This window comes from Triticum urartu, chromosome 5A, assembly GCF_056163025.1.
Source record: "Triticum urartu cultivar PI428250 chromosome 5A, HENAU_Tu73, whole genome shotgun sequence".
Lineage (NCBI taxonomy): Eukaryota > Viridiplantae > Streptophyta > Magnoliopsida > Poales > Poaceae > Triticum > Triticum urartu.
The window spans coordinates 6,365,096-6,387,221 of NC_141877.1; the positions used below are offsets into that span (position 1 = coordinate 6,365,096).

Genomic DNA, 22,126 nt, shown 5'->3' on the forward strand with positions numbered 1-22,126 from the left:
AAAAATTGTTCGTGTTTCCAACAATTTTGGACGGATTCAATGTGGGTTAATATTCTCACGTTTTTCAAATCAGAAACATTTCACATTTTAAATTTTAGAAACACAAACATTTTTCAAATCCGTGAACAAAAATTTACAAACTGAAAACACCAAACTGTTTTGAATCCCTGAACAAGATTGAAATTCTGAACAAAATTTGAAAATGTGAACAGTTTTTTCAAACACTAACATTTTCTTAAAACAGGAAAGTATTTTGAAACTCATAATCAAAATTTGAAAATTCAAACAATTTTATAATTTTTCAAACAAATTCTGAAAGCATGAAGATTTTGGGTATTTGTGAACAAATTTTAACGGGAACATTTTTGGAAATGCCCAAACATTGGTATTATTTGTGAGTAAATTATGAAAAAACATGAACAGTTATTACAAATATGAACATTTTTTAAAATCTAACAAATATGAACATGCGGACAATTTTTGGAAAAAGGAACATTTTTTAAAATTTGTGACTTTTTGTCGAAAACATCAATATTTTTCCTTCAAATTTATAAAAATCAGTTTTTTTTTCCAAAAAAACTATTGTTTATCAAACCTGCGCACTTTTCAAATTTTGAGAACAATCAAACATTTTAAAAAATATGACGATTTTTTTGAATATATGAGCAATTTTTAAATTGGATTTTTTAGAAAAGTATTTACAAAATTGGAAAATGAGAACAATTTTTGGAAAGGAGCACATTTTTTTAAACATTCCCGTGTAAAATTGCTAACACAATTTTTTTCCAAATTTGTGAACAATTTTTGAAAACAAGAAATTCTTTTGGAAACGTGAACATTTTTGAAACCCCAAAATTTTTGAAAACATGAATGAGTTTTGGTAATGCGAATAGTTTTAGATATTAGTGAATAATTTTTGAAAAACATGAACATATAAACAAACAATTGGAAAAGTTAAAAGAAATTGAAAGCAAAAGAAACAAAAAAGAGAGAAAAGGAGAGAAAAGAGTAACCGGGAAGAATAAAATCGAAAAAGAAACAGAAACAAAAAAAAACAGATCAGGAACCTCCTAGAAGGTTCCCCAAACCAGAGAAAACCGTCTGGAACCTCCTGTAGTGTCGCCCCCCTATTGCGCTGCTGTATGATGAAGAAGCCCATTAGAGCCATTAGTCCAAATATCACAAATAGATAATTATAAAGCAGCCAACTTTGGGTGTAATCAAGCCGTGCAAGCAAGACAATCGCTGCTGATCATTATTCAACCACGCCGCAAGCTGATCGATCGCTGATCTCTTCCGTTTTCCACCACTCGCCGCCGGCTCGTCCACTCGGCGGTTGCGGACGCGAGTTGCGCCTGTACAGGCCTAGCCTCCTCGCGGTACAAAAGATTCTCGAACCTGTGGGATCCCATATGATTTTTTTTTCTGTGGCTGTCAGCGACTTCGTTTTTGGTTAGTCTTCATTTCGAACTCCATCTTTCAATCTAGGATTTATTTTGATGTACCATAAAAACAATATAACCAGAAACTATAACTATGAAATAATTCAAAAATATTTGCATGTCGGGTTATGCGTTTGTAGGCATGAAGAGGAAGAGTTTCGTTGAGAACACTTTCTAGCCAACTAGGAATAGTAACCAATTCTGAAGAAATTGTCGAGAGTTCTCATAGAGCCAAACTTAAATTTAAAAATATGTAAGTTTTATTACTATTGCAGAAACAAGCTATACTTTGAGTATCTAACCTCATGATATTTACTATGCTATATGATTCTTTGTTTGTGATTGATTCTTCTAGACAAGCCCCGAGCACTGCCGTGCATACGATAGTTTACCGTACGACTTATGTACGATCCAAACCGAATCACCATTGAATTGCATCATTTTCTTGATCGGTATAGTTCAAAGTAAGTCCCGTACTAAAATCGGATACAGTGGTTTACCTTCGGATTTTTTTATGATCTAGACCGAATCACAGTTGGATTGCATCATTTTCTTGATTAGTGTCATTTAAAGTAAGCATCATACTAAAATCGGATGTGAACTGTGGTATGCACAATACTTTCGTTCAGGCCCCTGCCCCCCTATCACCTTTTTCTGGCTCCGTCGCTGTGCTGCTGCATATAAACATCAACAAATTCTGTGGTATAGGTTGGTGCATTCGCATGCATCTTTTGGGTTCAATAATTATTGTTTTACTGATAGATATCTGTATGAAACCTCACCATTCAGTGAAGTGGCATGTACTCTTTTTAAGAGTTGTTAGAATCTTATGCTTCGTTTCAAACTGATTGCCATGTTTTGTGCGTAGAGCACCATTTGGTTTTCTTTCTTTTGCTGCTCATCAACATCAAGTACAGCGTGTAAAAGCACATTTGGGGATCACCAATACTAGCACTCGGAGGAACCTGGCAATATATTGTAATAACTAAATCATTTCGAATAAATATAACCAGTTTGTAGATATGTGGACAAGTGTATCATGGCAAAGGAGGTGGTCGTGTGAGGAGGAGGCAGTGTGGTTGGGCTCACCGTCGATCTGGATCCCGTGCTGCTGGAGAGGTAGGAGAAGACAAGGCAATGTCCGCGATGACTGCTGTGATGGAGTAAGAAAGTGGTGTCGAGTTCGTACCGGGTGTGACGGATCTCAAGTTAGTTGCAGGCTATGGCACGCGTGCGGTTGCGGCCTGTTGGTTGTTGATCGCTGGTTCCGCTTCCTGCTAGTGCATTTGTGAGAGGGATTTGACTTTTTTCTTGCGAAACGAGGGATCTTTGACTTTGACTGCTGACATGGCAGGTGGGATTCCAAAACCAGTGACATGTCAGCATCAATACCACTTTGCTTCGGTTTTGGATGAAAATTTTCCGGTTTTGTGACATGCAGGACTAAATGTTGCCCAAAAATTCTTAAGGGACTAGATGTAGACTTTTGGTAAACTTAAGGGATCAAAAGCATACCTTTCTCTTTTCTTTTTTGATAGACGTATCATGCATGGAACATTCTCAGCTCATTTGGTGTTTCTAACTTCAAAGCTATCTACATCGTGTATGTCTGATTTTAAGTATTCATTCGTTGCACTGCTGGATCCATGCAGTCGGCTGTGTGGTGAAATGTCAGAACTAGCCTCAATCCCCTTCAGTTCCAAGAGCACGTGAGGCACCGATGATAGGAGCCTTCCCAACGAGCTGCTCCACCATGTGATGTCCTTCTGGTCAATGGTGGGGGCCATGCACACAAGTCTGCTCTCGACGAGGTGGCGCTATCTCCGGGCTTCTACGCCATTCATTTGCATCGATCACCAGAACTTCATGGATGGTGACAAGTTAGATAAGATCGGGGATCGCTTGCTCGTTGCTGCTCTTACGTGACAACACTGCTTCCTTGGATGAATCCCAGATCTTTGTCCATGAAGTTGATAGTATCATGTGTTGTGAGTGGATTCTTCATGTCATGATGCACAAAGTTCATCTCCTTCATGTTTCAGGACCCGTGTTTCTGGATAGCACAACCATGTTTTGTATACAACACCTCAAAATAGTCAGGCTCCAATCTCTCTTGTCGAGAGATGAGTTCTTTAGGTCGCTGAACTGCGACTGTCCAATCCTTGAGCATTTAGAGCTAGAGCATTGTTGTTTGGTGGACTTGATGGAGATCTCATCGAGGTCACTCAAGGTTCTACATATCATTAGCTACCTTATCACCAAGGTGTCCTGATTTGTGCTAGCAATCTTACCCATCTCTCTATCTTAGAATCATGATGTCATTTCTGTGCTATATTAACCAGGGATATGTTCTTTCTAGTAACAACTTCAGTTAGCCTGAGATATGACACATTTCAGTTTATGGAAAGCACAATACTTGGTCATGGTCTACTTCTGGGTCATGGTCTACTTATGGGTCATTGGTCTACTTGCTGGCCTCTCACATCCGACGCCTTGGAGTTGCAGACACCATTACCTGAGGTACAAACTAGTTTTCTTTTCATATCCATACGAGTCTAGGTGAATATATTTGCTTCCTTGGTTAGATTTTGTTATATAGTTTCTTCTCGGATGTAAATTCAAAGGATCTTCACTTTTTTCAGCTTACTTGTTTCCCCTCCTATATATGTGTATCTTAACAAGCTAGCTTAAAAGTATCGAATAATCAACTACTAAACTCACTGTCATCATTTTGATTTCATCAAAGTTCACATCTGAGAGAGGTTTGCAGACATGCCCGGTGTTCAGCAACCTGACAAGTCTGTTGTTGGGTGATTGGAGCCTAGCTGCTTACTTCTACCCGCCGCGTCGCCTCCTACATCGTTCGCCCAAGTTGAACGAGCTAAGTTTTAAACTCGAAATGGTAACCACCTGGAACCATCTCTAAATACCAATTGACCCGCTGGAACAGTAGGACCTCTTAGGCCCTTGCTAATATAGTACCTTAATGTTGACACTCTGCAGGAGAAATGTAGTACATGCAAGGGTGCTAAATCTGCTTTGTAGTCGACAAGAGAGCACCGTTGTCGGGCTCAGGCAACTACCCTTGTATCGAGAGAATCAAAATCCACTGCCATGAAGAAGATTCAAGGGCCAACTCGTTGGTGCAGGCGTTGCTACCGCTTTCCAGCGGTGTGAAAATCAGCATCGAGCATCGCCGATCTATGCTAATCAAGACCTTGTTTTGTTATGGGAACCTGCCACCTTGTTAGTGTTTTGTTAATTTGTTGGGACATAGTCTTTTGGAGACGCCGACATTAGTGAGAAGTGAGCCCAAGAGAAGAGCCACACTTATTATCAGAAAGTAGTGGCCAAATGAGTTTCAAGATCATGTCTGGATATTTTGTGCGCACACGTTGCAATCAAATTCGCTATATATGTGTGATGGTTGATTTGAGCTAGTTCATCAACGTAGTCTAGTTGAGTGTCCAATGTAGTTGTGTTCTAGCCAAATATTGGATTGTTTTTCTCATATATATACTGAGCTCAAAATAGTGGATGAAAGTGTTGTTGACGAAATGTCATGGCATCAGTTTTCACCTTGTGTTCTAGCCAAATTAACCGATCACTATTTCTACCATTTTAAATGAATCAATTCAAGGAGTTGATTTAAATATGCAGTGACATTGCAACCTTTCTCGTGATTGCTTGTATTTGTGATATTGGCACAACTCATTTGATTCAAACTAGACTATGTGAAGGATAATTTTTTTGTACTTTATTAGAGAGTTGTGCGAAGGATTATTGTAGATGGTATATGTTTTGGTTGTTTTCCGCATATCATTAGTTTTCTGGTCTAGCCCATCAAAATACCCAAAATCTCTCATGGAGCCGTGGACCACGCTTAGCATTCACCACCCCATAGAGAGGTTTCTCATTCAGCTCAAGACCAATTTTACTAGTGAATTCAAGAGAAATTGTTCTTCATCTCTCGTTTGGAATTGTCCTTTTGCATCAAGACGCTTAGCATTCTGTTTGGTTTGTGTGTTTATTATTATTTTAAAATATTTTAAATATTACATTAGTTATTTGTTTTAAATATCACTGAACATTTATAAAATGTTCATGTGGTTAAAAAAATTGTTCGTAGCATCCAAAAAGAATTATCAAGACATTTAAAAAACTGGTCATGCGTTCCAAAAAAATGTTCATGAAATTTTAAAAATGTTTAAGCAATGCAAAAAGTGTTTGCAAAATTAAAAAAATGTGTCACAACATTCTAAAAAAATCACGTGCTATTTGGAAAAGCTCATGTGTTTAAATAAACATTCATGAAATTTAAAAATTATATTTTTACAATTAAAAAAACAGTGTAGGTTGAAAAACGGTTTTGTTTCATTATAAAAATGTTCAATGCATACTTGAAAAATGTTTACTTGTACTTCAAAAATTGTTAAACGTATATATAAAATGTTTCAGATGTATAGGAAAAATGTACAATGTGTAAAAGTTAAACATCAAAACATAAATTCAAAAAAGGTTAATTACGAATTTATAAAATATTAAACTTGTCTAAAATGTCTCTAATATATATGAAAAATTTACAATGTGTTAAAAAAATGAGTTGAAAAAAATGAAAAAGGAAAAAGAAGAAATCAATTACCAGTGGACATCGAAGAAAAATTAAATAAAACAAAGAAACACTAAAAAATAAAATATTGTTTTAAAAGATAAATATAACCTATGCTAGCATCGAAAAAAGAGAAAAATGCAGAGAGAAAAAGCGATACATAGCTGAGAAAAAGCGCCTATAGCGTCGAATCGGGAACCGACGCTCATGCGAACGGAAGTGGGCTGTGGCCTATTAAACTTCACTCCTTCGCTTCACTTACTTGTCAGTTTTGTGGTGCTGCTGGTTCAGGATTTTGTGATTTTGAATATGTTCGTGAAATTAGAAAAGTTCATGGATTTATGAAATGTTGGTCGGTTTACAAAAAGTTCATGGATTTGAAAAAGCAAAATAAATTTGAAAAGGAAGTTCATAAAAATAAAAAATAAACACGTTTTTTGAAAAAATTTAACATTTTAAAAAAACTCATAATTATGAAAGAGTTCATGAATTTGAATTTTTTTCACAAAGTTTGAAAAATTTGATGAATTTGAGGAAAGTTCACAAAAAATGAAAACGTTTGTGAATTTGAAAAAAGTATCCACAGATTTGAGAAAAACATTCGTAAGTTTAAAAATATTTTAGTAAAAAGTTTGTGAGTTTGAAAAAAGTATGCAAATTTGAAAAAGTAAAAAATCAAAACTCAGAGTCATCATTTTGATTTGATCAAAGTTTACACTCGAGAGAGGTTTGCTGGCATGCTTGGTGTTCAACAACCTTTCTCATGCTTGTTTGTATTCTTGATATTGACACAACTCATTTGAGTCAAACTAGACTATGTGAAGGGTAAGTTTTTGTTCTTTATTAGAGAATTATGCGAAGGATCATTTGCAGATGTTATTTTTGGTTATTTTTTTGAATATCATTAGTTTTCTTTTCTAGCCCATCGAAATGCTCAAAATCCCTTCTGGAGTTGCAGTTTCAGCTCCAACTGGTGAACCTATGTTTCACATTCACCATCCCATGGAGAGGCTTGTCATTTAGCTCAAGACCAACTTTAACATGCCTTTCTTCTTCAAAGCCATAGCGGCTGCTGCTTCGAATATCTTGAAACCAAACAATCCAAAGATCTTCGACAATATTCACCCACAATGGCTTCTTGGTTTTCTAGTTTCAAAAGAGATCTATTCCTCTTTTCTTTCGGGTTGCGATGTCGATACCCCATGTCAGGGCATGTTTGGCCGTCGCGACAAGGTCATCCTTATCATCGCTCTCGCGCTTATGATTGTTGTTCCTCCTTGACAATCCGCGAGCGCTCTTGGATCTGGGAGACTCTGGTGGCTTTGGCCTTGGATGACTTGGGCGCTCCTCTATCTTTCCCCTCGTTGTACTTTTGCTTGTTGAGGACCACTTACATCCCGGTAGTGTAGTTTTTGGCAATGTCGAAGAGCTCTGGTGTCATCTGTGGGGACTTGCGCCTGATCTTTTGAGTCAACTCCGGGCATCGGAGCTCGGTAGAGAAGGTGGTGATCACGTCTGTGTCGTGCACTTTGGCCCATGAGTCCTTGACCCAAGAAAAGGGGGGGGGGGGTCACTTCCTCTTTGCTAAGCTTTGGAAATGTGCTGCCCAACTTGAACACAAAGTTTTCTTCTGAATGTTGTTACATGGTTGTATAAATGTAGATATCTTCTTCACATAAAGCCATTCCATCATCAAAGCTTCAACCGTGCTGATATTGTGATAGTCAAGAGGGAACTCTTATTAATCTCTTCTGGAATTGTCCATTTGCACAAGATCAGTGGAAGAGAATTTTTCCAAATAAGCAGAGGGGACTTCTATCTAGAGTAAATTTTAGTTTTCACCCCCTACATTGATATTTCTGGCACTAATTACCTCATTTAACAACATTTCATCCGGGTTACCCTATTTAGCAAAAGGTATGCCAATTTTTACCTCTCTTTTCATGGGTATTGTTACCACCAAAGAGCTACTAGAAGGAAACTACCAACTCCACAACTATGTTGTCATGTACGCAACTACGTTCGCACTCAAACGGTAGTTTGGGAATAGTTTACTCTATTGGTTGCTAGGCAGACAGTAAACCAGGGAATTTAACTAAGTACTAACTTAAGAATAAAATAAGTAATAGCTAGTGGGGAGTATTATATAGTAGTATCTTAGCTAGGTGTCCCCGCAAAAAAAACTAGTATTTTAGGTGGTCTCATTTGTTGCCATGCATGACATATAATAATATACAATTTATTGTGATACAGTCTTATAATATGATACTCAACGCTTTCTTTATTCATTTAATTCTATATCACCTCATCAAAATTGCTTAGTTGGCATGCATGATACTAGCTAAAAGGAGAAATAGACTAAGGAGAATTAATGCAACATTTACTTGAGCAAAGGTGGTGTCTAGGTGATGGGTCTCTAGCACTCGGCGGCGTTTAGTGATGTTAATCTATCGACCACTAATACTAGCTAGGTAACCGCCTCTAGTTATTGCCCTCCTCCTCCACCACCCAATCTCTTCTTCTCCTTCTTCTTCTTCTTCTTCTTCTTCTTCTTCTTCTTCTTCTTCTTCTTCTTCTTCTTCTTCTTCTTCTTCTTCTTCTTCTTCTTCTTCTTCTTCTTTAGAGAAAAGGCGACGGCCGAGCCCGAGAAAAGGCTCGAACCTAGCCCGGTTTTGAATTAACAAAGCCATCAATCGGCCAGGATTACAAACAGACAACTTACAAGAAAAACGGCAAAGATACAAGGTGCTAGAACAACTCACAACCTAACAGCAATACAGGCAAACGAAAAATAGAAGAGGGGTCCCAGCCTGAATTGTAAAGGCCAAACGTCTAGAACAACAGCTACACCGGCAACAGGGTGAGAACACAAGCAGCACCAGCGTCAGAGGCCAACGCCATCACCTACTCCTGCAGAGCCTGAAAGCATGCCATCCTAATCAACCTCCAAAGAAGACCACAATCCTCTCGCCCTGGCTCGAAGGGCGCCGAACCGTCGGAAGGTAGAAAGCTCACCGAGAGCGGCATGAACAGAACCAGCAGAGCATCCCAGACGTGAGGAACCAGAGCTTGAACCACACCCACAGGACTACCATGACCTCACCACCGGGCACAGCCAACTGCACATCCAAACGCGAGTTGAAGACGATACCACAGACGAAGACCGACGGAAGAGGATGAACATGAAGGCGCCACCATCCGCCCACAAACAAGTAGCAAGCGCCAACCTTGCAGCCATGCGCCCCGGACGACGCCTCCAAGAAGGGATGCGACGACAGCACGCCGCCGCTGTCCGCAAGGGGAGCTAGAGCTTTCACCACCAGGATGCAAAGCAGCGATTAGGAGGGGACCTCAACAAGGCCTCCAAGGAGGGAGTCGACGCCAATGGCGCCGTCAATGTCGTGGCCGCCGCCAATGACCAAGGGTTTCCCCCGGTCCCGCTCCACACCCCGCCCACACGGTCCCAGATCTGACCAGAAGGGCGCAAGCCAGCTGGGAGGGACGAAGGTCTTCATCAAAAGCAGGAACGCCGGCCGATGGGGCGTCCCGCCACCGTAGAACACGTCCGCCGCAACCTCGCCGCCCACACGCCAAAGTCACGGATTAGCACCCACAAGCGCCGCTCGCCGCAGAGACGACGATGTCCGCACAATCCGGGGTCGCCGCCTCGGCATCCAACCACCACACGCATCACATCTGCAGCCAGCCGACATCCCCGCCACACCCACCAGGAGCATCTCCGTAGACACCACGCGCCTCCCCGGAGAACAAAATCGCGTCTGCAGCGTCCCCAAAGGCCAGATCCGGCAAAAGTCGATGGCCAGCAGCCGCCAGGGCCCTGGATCCGGCGACTCCAGAACGACCGCGGCAAGCCTAAACAGGCGCAAGGCCGCCACCCTGGCCCAGAGTGAGGCAGCCGGATCTAGCAGCCAGCCGCCGTCAGAGCCACCACCAGCACCGGATCCGGCGGATGGGGCGGTGCCAGGGACAGTCGACGAGGGAGAGCGCCGATGCAGAAAAGGGGAGAGGCGAAACCCACAGCGGCGACCAGGGAGGAGGGGCGGGCTAACCGACGCAGATGGCGCGAGTGGACGTCTCGCCGCCGCCAACCACCGCGCGAGCCAGGCCCGGCGAAGGCCGACGGCGGCGGTGGGGGAGGGAGACCAGGGGAGTGGGCTTGTGGCGGCGGGCTAGGGTTTCGCCCCTGAGTGAACCAGGGAGGGCGACCAGGGAGGAGGGGCAGGCTAACCGACGCAGATGGCGCGAGTGGACGCCCCGCCGCCGCCAACCACCGTGCGAGCCAGGCCCGGCGAAGGCCGACGGCGGCAGTGGGGGAGGGAGACCAGGGGAGTGGGCTTGTGGCGGCGGGCTAGGGTTTCGCCCCTGAGTGAACCAGGGAGGGCGACCAGGGAGGAGGGGCGGGCTAACCGACGCAGATGGCGCGAGTGGACGCCCCGCCGCCGCCAACCACCGCGCGAGCTAGGCCCGGCGAAGGCCGACGGCGGCGGTGGGGGAGGGAGACCAGGGGAGTGGGCTTGTGGCGGCGGGCTAGGGTTTCGCCCCCGAGTGAACCAGGAAGGACGACGCGGGGGGGGGGGGGGGGGGGGGGGGGAGGGGGGTATCTTCTTCTTCTTCTTAATTTTTTTCGAGAGTATGCCAATGGCGTACTGTTGTAAATTGCTTTCTCTCTTCTTCTTAATTTGACTGTTGCCAATCTTCACTCAAAAGAAAAAAAAGACTGTTGCCAATCGAACATGCAGTGTTTTGGCTAGTTTTAGCATAGTAACCAAGTTGTGACTACAAATATTTCTCCCAGCAGCTAGAGTCTTGACCTGCTTAACCATGTTCAAAATTTGTGACGGCTCAGCACGGTCTATCAGTCAACATGTTTATCTAGTGTTGTGTAGTCCAACACTCCAACTACTAGCCGCCCATGTGATCACTGACGCCTGAGGTTTTTCAAAAGAGTAGGCAGTGATATATGCTTAAAGATATTATTTGACCCTCGATTCTGTGCAAATATGGTGAGCTACATAATAGTTAGGCACTTAATACCTTTCAGTGCTATTTTCTCCTAGTCACTGTCATACAATTAAGTTGCAGACTCCAACTTGATTACCCGCCGAATACTAGTAGAACACAGTACGGTATCTATGCTAGCTACTGAAAAGAGTCAAAGCTCAATTTTGAACAGGAAGAAACACGTGCATGCATTAGTCACAGTGGATACTAGCTAAGCTTGGATGCTAGTTAAGCTAGAAGTAATGTTGGACTTCCCAAACTGTTACTACTAGCTAGCTTGCCCGTGTGGACCGTGCTGGTATAACAGTTAGTCATACATAGCTTGGTACCCTGCACTCACTCTCTCTATATATTCTAGCTATCCATGTTAAGTGTCCTTACCTCCTTCCTGTGTTTTCTATGTGCGGCGCTGAGGACGGTTCTAATTTACGATGCTACATGATATATATATGTGAGACACTAACCAGCTAGCAGGTAGTATACATACACTCATGAGCTCACAACCCTCTTTGCCGAGACATATTGAGGTATGTATGCATGCTAGCTAGATCTTCTTTCTAAAGTTAGCGCTGTGGATTAATTAATTTTAACTTGCCAGGTCTCCTATCTGCACGCTAAGTTGCTTCACGATTTGTGATTTTTTTTTCTCTTGGCATATATATCAGTAATATTGTCATGTCAGCTGCATGATATGGTACCTTGTTTTTTCCTTTTTATTTTTTACTCCAAGTCAATATTTGTAAGCCAAGCTAGCTAGATTTGTAGAAACATCCATATGTTATGTTCGGTTAGGCCCTGGGTGCTGTCCATCTTTTCAAAAAAGTAAGTTATATATGCTTGGTTATTCACTGAGTATATAAAAATGAAATTTGTTCTCAAGTAAATTTAAGCATCATGGTTATATAAGAAGTTTATTCAATTCTAAGTGTATAAAAGGACTTCTAGTCGTACAAGAAGTTTAACGAAAATGATAAGTACCTGACGTCAGGTACTTGCACATGGCAAAACAAACGATTTTTATGGCAATTTTAGTTGATGCGTGGATGTCCATTTTTCTTACAAGCACAGCAATTTTCCTAGCAAAAAGATAAACTAAGACAGATTTGCCATGCTTGCCCACTAAACTTGCCATCCTCAACAAATATAAAATGTCACAAAAAACGTTCCTTTTGCCATGTGCACGTACCTGACATCGGGTACTTTATCAGATTCCAAGTTTAATCGATTTGTTCTCAAGTAAATTTAAGCATCATATATAGTTCTATAAGCATCATGCATGGTGTACAATATATACTCTAACATCTTAACAGTCCATTTATGTGACGTCCATAAAAGGACTCCTAGTCAATCCAACTCATAGAGATGTGCCTAACAAAATGAAGGGGAGGGAGTAACTCATACTAATGTTCTTGCAGGCCAAATAACAACATGGACTTAACAAGTCTTACCGCAGTGTGGTGGGCCGTGGCTCTTCTTTTCATCACCGTGTTAGTCACCAAGATTTCAAGAGCAAGATTCACCACCGTTGATCTACATCGTACAACAGGTCAACTTCCTCCCCTGGTGAATGGAGTTGCTCTCCTCAAACTATTACCTACCCTTTTCAACAAGGGTCTACCGGCAATGACGAATGATCTATATGTCAAATATGGCAGTGTATTCATGGTAAGTTCATTTGGAGTGAAGGTAACACTGTTGATCGGGCCAGAGGTGACGGCTCATTTCTTCCAAGGTCTGGAGTCGGAGATTAGCCACGGTAATCTGTTTGAGTTCACTGTGCCCATGTTTGGTGAAGCAGTTGGTTATGGCAGAGATACCGCCACCCGAACTGAACAAATGCGCTTCCATATCGAAGCATTGAGACCATCAAGGTTGAGGAGCCATGTTTATCCCATGCTTCAAGAAGTGGAGGTGCGTAGCAAACAGGCTGTGCCCTTACTCATTTGTTATCACTAGTGCAGAACCGGGCAATAGCACCGGTTCGTAAGACCCTTTAGTGCCGGTTTAGGAACCGGCATTAAAGTTTCGGCACTAAAGCCCCCCCCCCCTTTAATACCGGTTCAGCACGAACCGGTGCTAAAGGGAAACCACGTGGCACGAGCTAGCTCCGGGGGCCGGGAGCCCTTTAGTACCGGTTGGTAACACCAACCGGTACTAAAATGTTTGGGGGGTTTTTGGTTTTATGATTTCTTTTTCATTTAATTTTGTGTTTTCCATTTTAATTTTTTTTCGTTTGCTGGTATTTTACGGTACTACACATTGTACACGTTATATATATATTGTAGCGCTAAAGTACACCCGAGCGTAGAATCGCTAATCATGCGCTCCGGCTAGGTGGGCGGACCGGACGTCCGCGCGCAGTGCCACAAATTAGCCAACCAACAGACCTCCCTCCGCTTGATCGTAAAAAGGATGGAAACCATCGTAACATCAATAATTGATTAACTGGCTGCATAGACCACCACGCCCAGCCAAATTAGCTGACCACATCTCTTTTAGTTTAGACCCTCGTAACGGTTTGCAAAATATAGTAAAATGATTACCGCACTAGATTTGCCTTGTTAACTAGCCGGGTAAATGACTTCTGTACGTGCCAATTGTTGTTAGCTTTGGGTATGTGGTAATTTGATTATGACACCTCATTACTACTAGTATTAAATTTTAGTTTTCCCCATTACTAGAAGTACAACGTGGCGTTACCATAGATTTATAATTGAGCCCAACTTGGCGTTACCATGAATTACTAGATCTACCACTTGTTGTTACCATACATGCAAAAGTGAACATAACGTGGCTATATAAGACCCTCCATTCCAGAGAAATAAATAAATTACTAGAACTACTACTTTGTAACGTGGTTAGCATCGGTTACCATCGGTTACCACCAAATTAGAAACAAATAGAAGTGTGATCCTTGTAACGTGGTTAGTGTGTTTTACTACATGTTACTCATGCTTTACGATCAAGTGGGAAGCAACTGCATGCCGGTTAGCGTGCGCGCCTTGAGTTGTTTAGAGGAGCATGAGCGCGTGTTCTGGCCGGAGTGCAGAATAAGGAATTTGCGCTCAGGCTTAGTTTAGCATACCTAGTAGAACCAATTTTATATATATATATATATATATATATATATATATATATATATAGAATTTTTAGTAGAACCAATCATATATATATCATCAATGTCTCACAAACCATCATATTAATTTACACATACACACATGTATAGCTATATACAATTTCTCCTACATATGTATGTTGCCTTCGGAGCCAGTGGCATTAGCCTAATTGGTGCCTTCGGAGCACGATGACAATTGGAAGTGGTTCATGACCATGGCACTATATGTATAACAAACAACGTACGGGTAAGATAATTATACGAGTAACTATATATCCAAATCACACAAATATCAATTTTTATATAAAATTTCATGAACAAGAGGCTCACCATAAGGTGGTGCCGGCGACGGGACGGTGCGGGCGATCGACGGTGGTTACGACGGAGATTTAGAAGGCACTAAGTAAACCACATCTACATATGCAAACTAAGTGTTATTTTTGACCTCAAATTGCATATAAATCAAATACTAGCACACACACACACACACACACACACACATATATATATATATATATATATATCCTCCCAAATTACTAAAATCACAAATTAATCACTATATAAAGCATTGCAAGAGCTAATCTAGCAATGAGAGATGAAAGGACAAAGTTGCTAACCTTTGTGATCATTTGAATGGATGGGGGCCTTCAAATCTTGACAAATTTTGGGCAAAATGTGTGATGAGCTCGAGAGGAAGAGGGAAAGAACAGAGAGGAGAGGGGAAAGGGGAAGAACAGAGCGAGCTCGGGTGGACGAAGGGTTTATGTAGGACGACCTTTAGTACCGGTTCGTGCCAAGAACCGGTACTAAAGGGGCTGGAGGGGCCCCAGTCTGACAACATCCTGCCACCACTGTCATTAGTACCGGTTCGTGGCACGAACCGGTGCTAAAGGTTCGCCACAAACCGGTACTAATGAAAGCGGCCCGGCTAGCCGTTGGAACCGGCACTAATGTATACATTAGTGCCGACTCAAATACAAACCGGCACTAATGTGCTTCACGTTTGACCCTTTTTCTACTAGTGTATTTTTGCCCCGAAAAGGGCCTCTAGCTCGGTTTATGCATGCACAGGCATCTTTTCGTTACAAAGTTTAAACCATAAATTACTCATCTGTTCTAGAGTACATGTTTACATACAAGTTGCACAAAACTTATGTTGTATCGATGCATTCATGCAGGGTTACTTTGCAAAATGGGGAGATGAAGGCATAGTTGATCTAAAGCTTGAGTTCGAGAAGTTACTCATGTTGATCTCAAGCAGGTGTTTGCTCGGAAAAGAGGTTCGAGAGAACATGTTCGATGAAGTCTACACACTATTTCACGAGATTGAAGACAATGGTGTGACTTTGATCAGCTTCTTGTTCCCATATCTCCCATCTCCAGCAAACCGGCAGCGAGATAGAGCGCGCATAAGGCTAACACAAATCCTTTCCGATGTCGTCAATTCCCGTAAGAACTCTGGCAGAGTTGAGGAGGACACGCTGCAGAAATTGATCGACTCTAAGTACAAAGATGGTCGCCCTACAACGGTAGAAGAGGTAGTCGGGCTAATCATTGGCTTGTTGTTTGCTGGAAAACACACCAGCTCTCACACTAGTACTTGGACTGCAGCTTGTTTACTCAGCCATCCAACTTTCTTGAGAGCTGCCATTGAGGAGCAACAACAAATCAGTAGCAAATACAAGGACATGGGGCTAGACTACAATGCATTTATAGAGATGGATACACTACATAGTTGCATCAAGGAGGCACTAAGGAAGCACCCTCCAACACCAATGCTGGTCCGCAGAGCACATAAGAGCTTCATGGTGAAGACGAAAGAGGGCAAAGAATATGACATCCCGCAAGACCACATCGTAGCAACTCCCACTATAGTCAACAATAACATCTCTTATATCTATAAGGACCCTCAGGTATATGATCCATGCCGGTTTGGCCCCGAAAGAAGAGAAGACAAAGTAGGTGGCAAGTTCTCTTACACGTCATTTAGCGGTGGACGACACATTTGCACCGGGGAGGCCTATGCTTACATGCAACTTAAAGTGATATGGAGCCATTTGCTGAGGAACTTTGAGCTCGAATTGATCTCCCCTTTCCCCAAGACAGACTGGAGCAAGTTCTTGCCAGAGCCACAAGGAAAACTACTCGTAAAATATAAGAGGAATGGCATTTTGCAGTCACTTAATTAGTTGATCTACTGCAACCTATATGTGTATATGTACGCTTACTTCTGTGTAATATCAATGCAATCGTGTTTGGATGCCACATTTAGTGGCGGACTTGGCTTTGAGTGCTAGTAGTTCCGTACCCACAATTATGTTCATCAAGAAATAAATACATAGTCTTGGTTGGTTTCTATGTCATCCGTCCTTTTGTGTCCTTCCACTACTTTTTTCTGTTGCATTTGAAAAGATTCCTGGTTGGCAGATTTTGTGAGGCTTGCACTAAATGGAGTATTCACCCCTAAAAAAACCAAATGGAGCACTCACTATTCACTACTGAAATGGCCCGGATTGGTAGTGCGTCCTGTTGGACACTCGGCAAAGGATCTCATAAACCGAGTGCAAAAAAAGGCCCTCGGCTAAGGTTGGACACTCGGCAAAGCCTGTTCTTTGACAAGTGCCATTCAGAAAGCACTCGGCAAAGACATGGACTCTCGGCAAAGGCCTAGACACGTATGGTGGCCTTCATCTGAAAAGGATATTCCTACCATGCATCTGTGATCTTTTGTCAGTAATAGCATAATCTGTAGAAGTGTGCGTGTTTCAAGTTCTTGTTGAAAACCACGGCCTCTTTCTCCCCGATTATTGTGTTTTGCGAATTTTACGAACCAAAGAGGCCCTATGCATGCCCAATTATTATTCCTTACAAAAAGGGTCGCTGATTATTTACACACACACACACAGAGAGAGAGAGAGAGAGAGAGAGAGAGAGAGAGAGAGAGAGAGAGAGAATATTTTGCTAGTTAAATTCATAGTCAAAACGTGGCCTAAGATACAAACCAGAAGCGAGGGAGTAGTATTTTCTCTGGTAGTCATTGCCAGACCCAGACTATTAGGTTGCAAACTCCAACTCGGGCACGAAACCATGGATTACGACTAGCTAGGACTTGACGTTCCATACGTGGGGAGTACGGCAGCACTGGTAAAAGACACCACACTATGTACTCAAAAGTCAGAGATATTTCCAACCAAGAAGAACCAACGGTCGGGCTCGGGCATTAGTCACAGTGTGGCTGCTAGCTAGGAGTAGCTGTAATTGATGTTGGACTTCCCAGACTGCACTCACTCACTCTCTCTGTATATATTCTATATATCGATGTTCATATCCTTAGTTGCCTTCCTGTGTGTTACTCCGCACAGATCTCGCACTCACTCACTGCTAGTTAGCTAGCTAGCAGAGATTGCAGCCCTAATTTGATGATAGTGCAGACATACCATTTAACTAGCTGCTACTAGCTAGTACGTGAAAGAGACGAATAAGCCTCTACGTATTGACGTATGCATGCATGCTGCCACCTCTTCTGTTCATTAGAGTTTGGTGCATGCGCGTTGTTGAGGCAATATAATGAAACCATGCATAGTCTATTCTACTAGTATTCTGTACTTTTAATCAGTGCCGTTAGCGATTTATTCATTCTCCTTTTTTGGCTTTTTTTTTATTTTCTACTCTCAGTCAGTATTTGTATGCCACTAGCTAGATCCGCATAAACATCGATATGTTATGCTTGGGTGTTCACCGAGTCCATAAGAATGTGATTTGTTCTCAGGTAAATTTAAGCTTCAAGCATGCGTGGTTATATAAAAAGTTTATTCAGCTGTTGTACATGTAGGGAAGTGTACAATATATGTACTGTCAACAGAACAACAACAGTCTATTTAGAGATGGGCCTAATAAAATGAATGGGAGGGAGAGTAACTCATACTAATGTTCTTGCAGGTCAAATAAACATCACCATGGACTTGACAAGTCTCACTACGATGTGGTGGGCCATAGCTCTTCTTTTCATTACTGTATTGGCCACCAAGATCACAAGAGCAAGAATCACCAACATTGATCCACAGCGTACAACAGGCCAACTTCCACCCATGGTGAATGGACTTGCTCTCCTAGGATTATTACCTACCCTTCTGAAGAAGGGTCTACCACCTATGTTCAATTATCTATATGTTAACTATGGCAGTGTCTTCAGTGTAAGTTGCTTTGGAGTGATCAAGGTAACACTCTTGATCGGGCCAGAGGCGACGACTCATTTCTTCCAAGGTTTGGAGTCAGAGATTAGCCATGGTAATCTGCTTGAGTTCACAGTGCCCATGTTTGGCAAGGCAGTTGGTTATGGTAGAGATACCGCCACCCGAATGGAACAAATGCGCTTCCACAGTGAAGCACTGAGGGCATCCAGGTTAAGGAGCCATGTTTCTCCAATGCTTCAAGAAGTGGAGGTGCGCCTTTTTACTCTGTGTGTGTGTGTGTGTGTGTGTGTGTGTGTGTGTGTGTGTGTGATGGACGTGTGGTGTATTAATTGACTCATGTATATGCACAGGATTTCTTTGCAAAGTGGGGAGAGGAAGGCGTAGTTGATCTAAAGCTTGAGTTCGAGCAGCTACTTATGTTGATATCAGGCCGATGTTTGCTTGGAAAAGAGGTCCGGGAGAATATGTTTGATGAAGTCTACACACTTTTTCGCGAGATCGAAAAGGGTGTGACCTTGATCAGCTTCTTGTTCCCATATCTCCCAACTCCAGCAAACCGGCAGCGTGATAGGGCACGTATAAGGCTAACAGAGATCCTCTCTAATGTTGTCGAGTCCCGTAAGAGCTCTGGGCGAGTGGAGGAGGACACGCTGCAGAAACTGATTGACTCCAAGTACAAAGATGGTCGCCCTACAACAGTAGAAGAGGTAGCCGGGTTGATCATTGGCTTGCTGTTTGCTGGAAAACACACCAGCTCTCATACTAGTACTTGGACTGGAGCTTGTCTTCTCAGCCATCCAGCCTTCTTAAGAGCTGCCATTGAGGAGCAACATCAAGTCGCCAAGAAATACAAGGACGGACCAGAATACAATGCCTTCTTAGAGATGGATACGCTGCATAATTGCATCAAGGAGGCGCTGCGGAAGAACCCTGCAACACCACTGCTGGTTCGCAGGGTCCATAAGCGCTTCACGGTGCAGACGAAAGAAGGCCAACAATATGACATCCCGCAGGACTACATCGTAGCAACTCCTACTATAGTAAACAATTATATCCCTTACATTTATACGGACCCTCAGGTGTATGATCCAAATCGGTTTGGCCCAGAAAGAAGAGAGGACAAAGTGGGTGGCAAGTTCTCTTACACATCATTTGGTGGTGGAAGGCACGTTTGCACTGGAGAGGCTTATGCTTACATGCAACTCAAAGTGATATGGAGCCATTTGCTGAGGAACTTTGATCTCGAATTGGTCTCTCCCTTCCCTAACACAGACTGGAGCAAGTTCTTGCCAGATCCACAGGGAAAATTACTCGTGAGATATACGAGAAATGGAATTTAATTTGCAGTCGCTTAACTATATGATCTACTTCTACTTGTATTCATGCAATCAATATGTACTGTATGCATATGTCTTTTGATATGTGTAACATACAAAAAAGTATGTTAGTATTTGTATGACACATACTTGTATTGGGAGACAATGATGTTACGTTCAGTAGCGGACTAGGGTTTGAGTATGGTCAATACCCACAACTATGTCCATAATAAATAAATATATTGTCTTTGTTGCTTTCAATGTCTTTCCTCTTTTTTATCCTTTCACTTCTCCTTTGTTCATTCGAAAAAATTCGTGGTAGGCACACTATCTTACGCTGATATTTCTTGCAATCTTGCACTGATATTGACAATGACGGAACGAGAGCGCGGAGGGGAGGGGAGGGGTGGTCACTCGTCAGTGGTGACTCCGATGAATAGTCTATTTTCACTTGGAAAACTTATCACCGATGAGCCCATGGGTTCCTCCATGTCCCATCACTACCCATATATATATATATATATATATATATATATATATATATATATATATATATATATATATATATATATATATATATATATATATATATATATATGAGACATACTATAATTTCTTAGTGTCCCAATCATGCACACAATGGCAACCATGTACGTCAACCCAAGGTTAAACTTGAACTGATTCTTAAATCTTAATTTTTTTTGCGAAAGATTCTTAAATCTTAATTACAATACTCCCCCCGTCCGTAAATATTTGCCGGACAAATGGATAAAAATTGATGTATTTAAAACTAAAATACGTCTAGATACATTCATTCTTTCGACAAATATTTTCGGACGGAGGGAGTACTAAATTTGGGTAGTACATTCAGCATTCTCATACGACTGAGTAGATTCCTTTCTCACGTAGCAGCCCAGGTGTGCACTAAAAACATCTTCCCAACCATCAGAAATAAGACCTGCATGTCTTTCTTTTTGTTTACTTATACAATTGTCTACTCTGTCCACAAAAGAGTAGCATGAGTGCATGCCAGTCTAAGCTAAAACTTGAAACGAATCATAGATACACGCAATTTCCTTGCTCGTGACGTGACAAGCAGAGTAGAAAATTGTCCCCAGTTAGCAGTATCATTAAATTTGCATGGTAGAATGGTCATGTTTGTCGCATAGTAATATACTAGCGTGGATTGGTATCTACGTAGCAGCTCAATTGATATCTCCCGAACCACCACAAATACGACTTGCATGCATTTCTTTTGTTTATTTATATTATACTCCCTCCGTCCGAGAGTATAGTGTATACTAGATTTTTTTTTTCAAGGTCAAACCTTATCAACTTTGATCAAGTTTATATAGAAAATTATCAACATCTAGAATACGAAAACAATACCATTATATTCATCATGAAATACTTTTTTATATGGTATATATTCTTTTATTGTAGATGTAGATGATTTTTTCAGCAAACTTGATCAAAGTTTACGAAGCTTGATTTTCATGAAAACCAATGTTCACTATACTATGGGACGAATGGAGTACAATTAAAAAATGTAGGCCAACAAATGTCACATGCAATGAAGCATACTTTTGTCTATTTTTAGTCCACAAAAGAGTAGCATGCATGCATGCATGTCAGTCTAAGCTAAAACTCGAAACCATTCTTAGATACGTGTAGCTTTCTCGCTCATGACGTGCCTAGTAGAGTAGACTAGAAAATTATGCCCAATTCTATTATTATTGAATTTGCACAGTTTTACCTATATATATATATATAGTTCGCATTAAAATATTTAATTAAAATGGTTTATATTTAGAAACGGAGGGAGTAGATTGCACTCCACAGAGCAGCCTAGCTGTGCACTGAAAATGATCGCATGCTGAGCTCCTCCAACTGTGCAAAAAAGCCCTTCAGGATCTGATATTTACGCATAAGTCCAGAATTTCGGCCGCTGCAGTTGGATCTCAAATCCAAGGGCTCTCGGGATCCCGTATTATTTGAGCACGGGACGCCTCGTATCATCTGATACTTTCCACACTGGAGGCATCTTCCCAACCACCACGAATATGACTTGCTTGCTTGCCTTTCTTTTATTTATTTATATAATTAAATAAAGTTAGGTCAATAAACATCACACACAATGAAACATACTTTTGTCTACTCCTAGTCCACAAAAGTGTTGCATGCATTTACACAGTAGGAGCATGTCCTACTGTTTTCAGGGTAAAAAAGAAGATTTGCATGCATGCAATACCGGTCTGAGCTAAAACTTGAAATGAGTCTAGATACAAGTAGTTTTCGTGCTGGTGACATGCCTAGCAGAGTAGAAAGTTGTGCCCGCCTAGCACTACTATTAATTTTGCGTGGTAGAATGGTCATGTTTGTCATATAATACACGTATTGAGCAGGTTGCTTTCCACCTAGCAGACTAG

General features: G+C 41.8%; 2 protein-coding genes and 1 pseudogene across 9 annotated transcripts; all 3 read left to right on the top strand.

Annotated features, from left to right (window-relative positions):
• Positions 1–2,987: 2,987 nt before the first annotated feature.
• On the top strand, positions 2,988–4,487 carry LOC147967374 (uncharacterized; annotated as a pseudogene).
• A 6,922-nt stretch (positions 4,488–11,409) lies between these two features.
• On the top strand, positions 11,410–16,551 carry LOC147967375 (obtusifoliol 14-alpha demethylase-like). Of its 5 annotated transcripts, none has more exons than XM_087525242.1 (4): positions 11,410–11,600; positions 11,672–11,767; positions 12,489–12,738; positions 15,367–16,551. In XM_087525242.1, the coding sequence occupies exons 2-4, from the start codon at positions 11,760–11,762 to the stop codon at positions 16,375–16,377; spliced, it is 1,269 nt and encodes a 422-aa protein (XP_087381368.1). In that variant the 5' UTR covers positions 11,410–11,600; positions 11,672–11,759; the 3' UTR covers positions 16,378–16,551. The 5 variants fall into 5 exon arrangements, with proteins under 5 accessions (XP_087381368.1, XP_087381366.1, XP_087381367.1 ...); XM_087525240.1 differs by having other exon boundaries at positions 11,413–11,600; positions 12,489–12,984; XM_087525244.1 differs by lacking the exon at positions 11,672–11,767 and having other exon boundaries at positions 11,423–11,506; positions 11,569–11,600; positions 12,489–12,984.
• A 957-nt stretch (positions 16,552–17,508) lies between these two features.
• Positions 17,509–19,958, top strand: LOC147967376 (obtusifoliol 14-alpha demethylase-like). Of its 4 annotated transcripts, none has more exons than XM_087525248.1 (3): positions 17,509–17,957; positions 18,128–18,630; positions 18,732–19,958. In XM_087525248.1, the coding sequence occupies exons 2-3, from the start codon at positions 18,145–18,147 to the stop codon at positions 19,719–19,721; spliced, it is 1,476 nt and encodes a 491-aa protein (XP_087381374.1). In that variant the 5' UTR covers positions 17,509–17,957; positions 18,128–18,144; the 3' UTR covers positions 19,722–19,958. The 4 variants fall into 4 exon arrangements, with proteins under 4 accessions (XP_087381374.1, XP_087381371.1, XP_087381373.1 ...); XM_087525247.1 differs by having other exon boundaries at positions 17,510–17,686; XM_087525249.1 differs by having other exon boundaries at positions 17,522–17,649.
• Positions 19,959–22,126: the final 2,168 nt, after the last annotated feature.

Coding starts and splice junctions, on each gene's coding strand:
- LOC147967375 (XM_087525244.1), top strand. CDS start 11,438: ATGTTAAGTGTCCTTACCTCCTTCCTGTGTTTTCTATGTGCGGCGCTG. Junction 11,507..11,568: donor GGACGGTTCTAATTTACGAT/GCTACATGATAT, acceptor ATACACTCATGA/GCTCACAACCCTCTTTGCCG. Junction 12,985..15,366: donor CCATGCTTCAAGAAGTGGAG/GTGCGTAGCAAA, acceptor GCATTCATGCAG/GGTTACTTTGCAAAATGGGG.
- LOC147967376 (XM_087525245.1), top strand. CDS start 18,091: ATGGGAGGGAGAGTAACTCATACTAATGTTCTTGCAGGTCAAATAAAC. Junction 18,631..18,731: donor CAATGCTTCAAGAAGTGGAG/GTGCGCCTTTTT, acceptor GTATATGCACAG/GATTTCTTTGCAAAGTGGGG.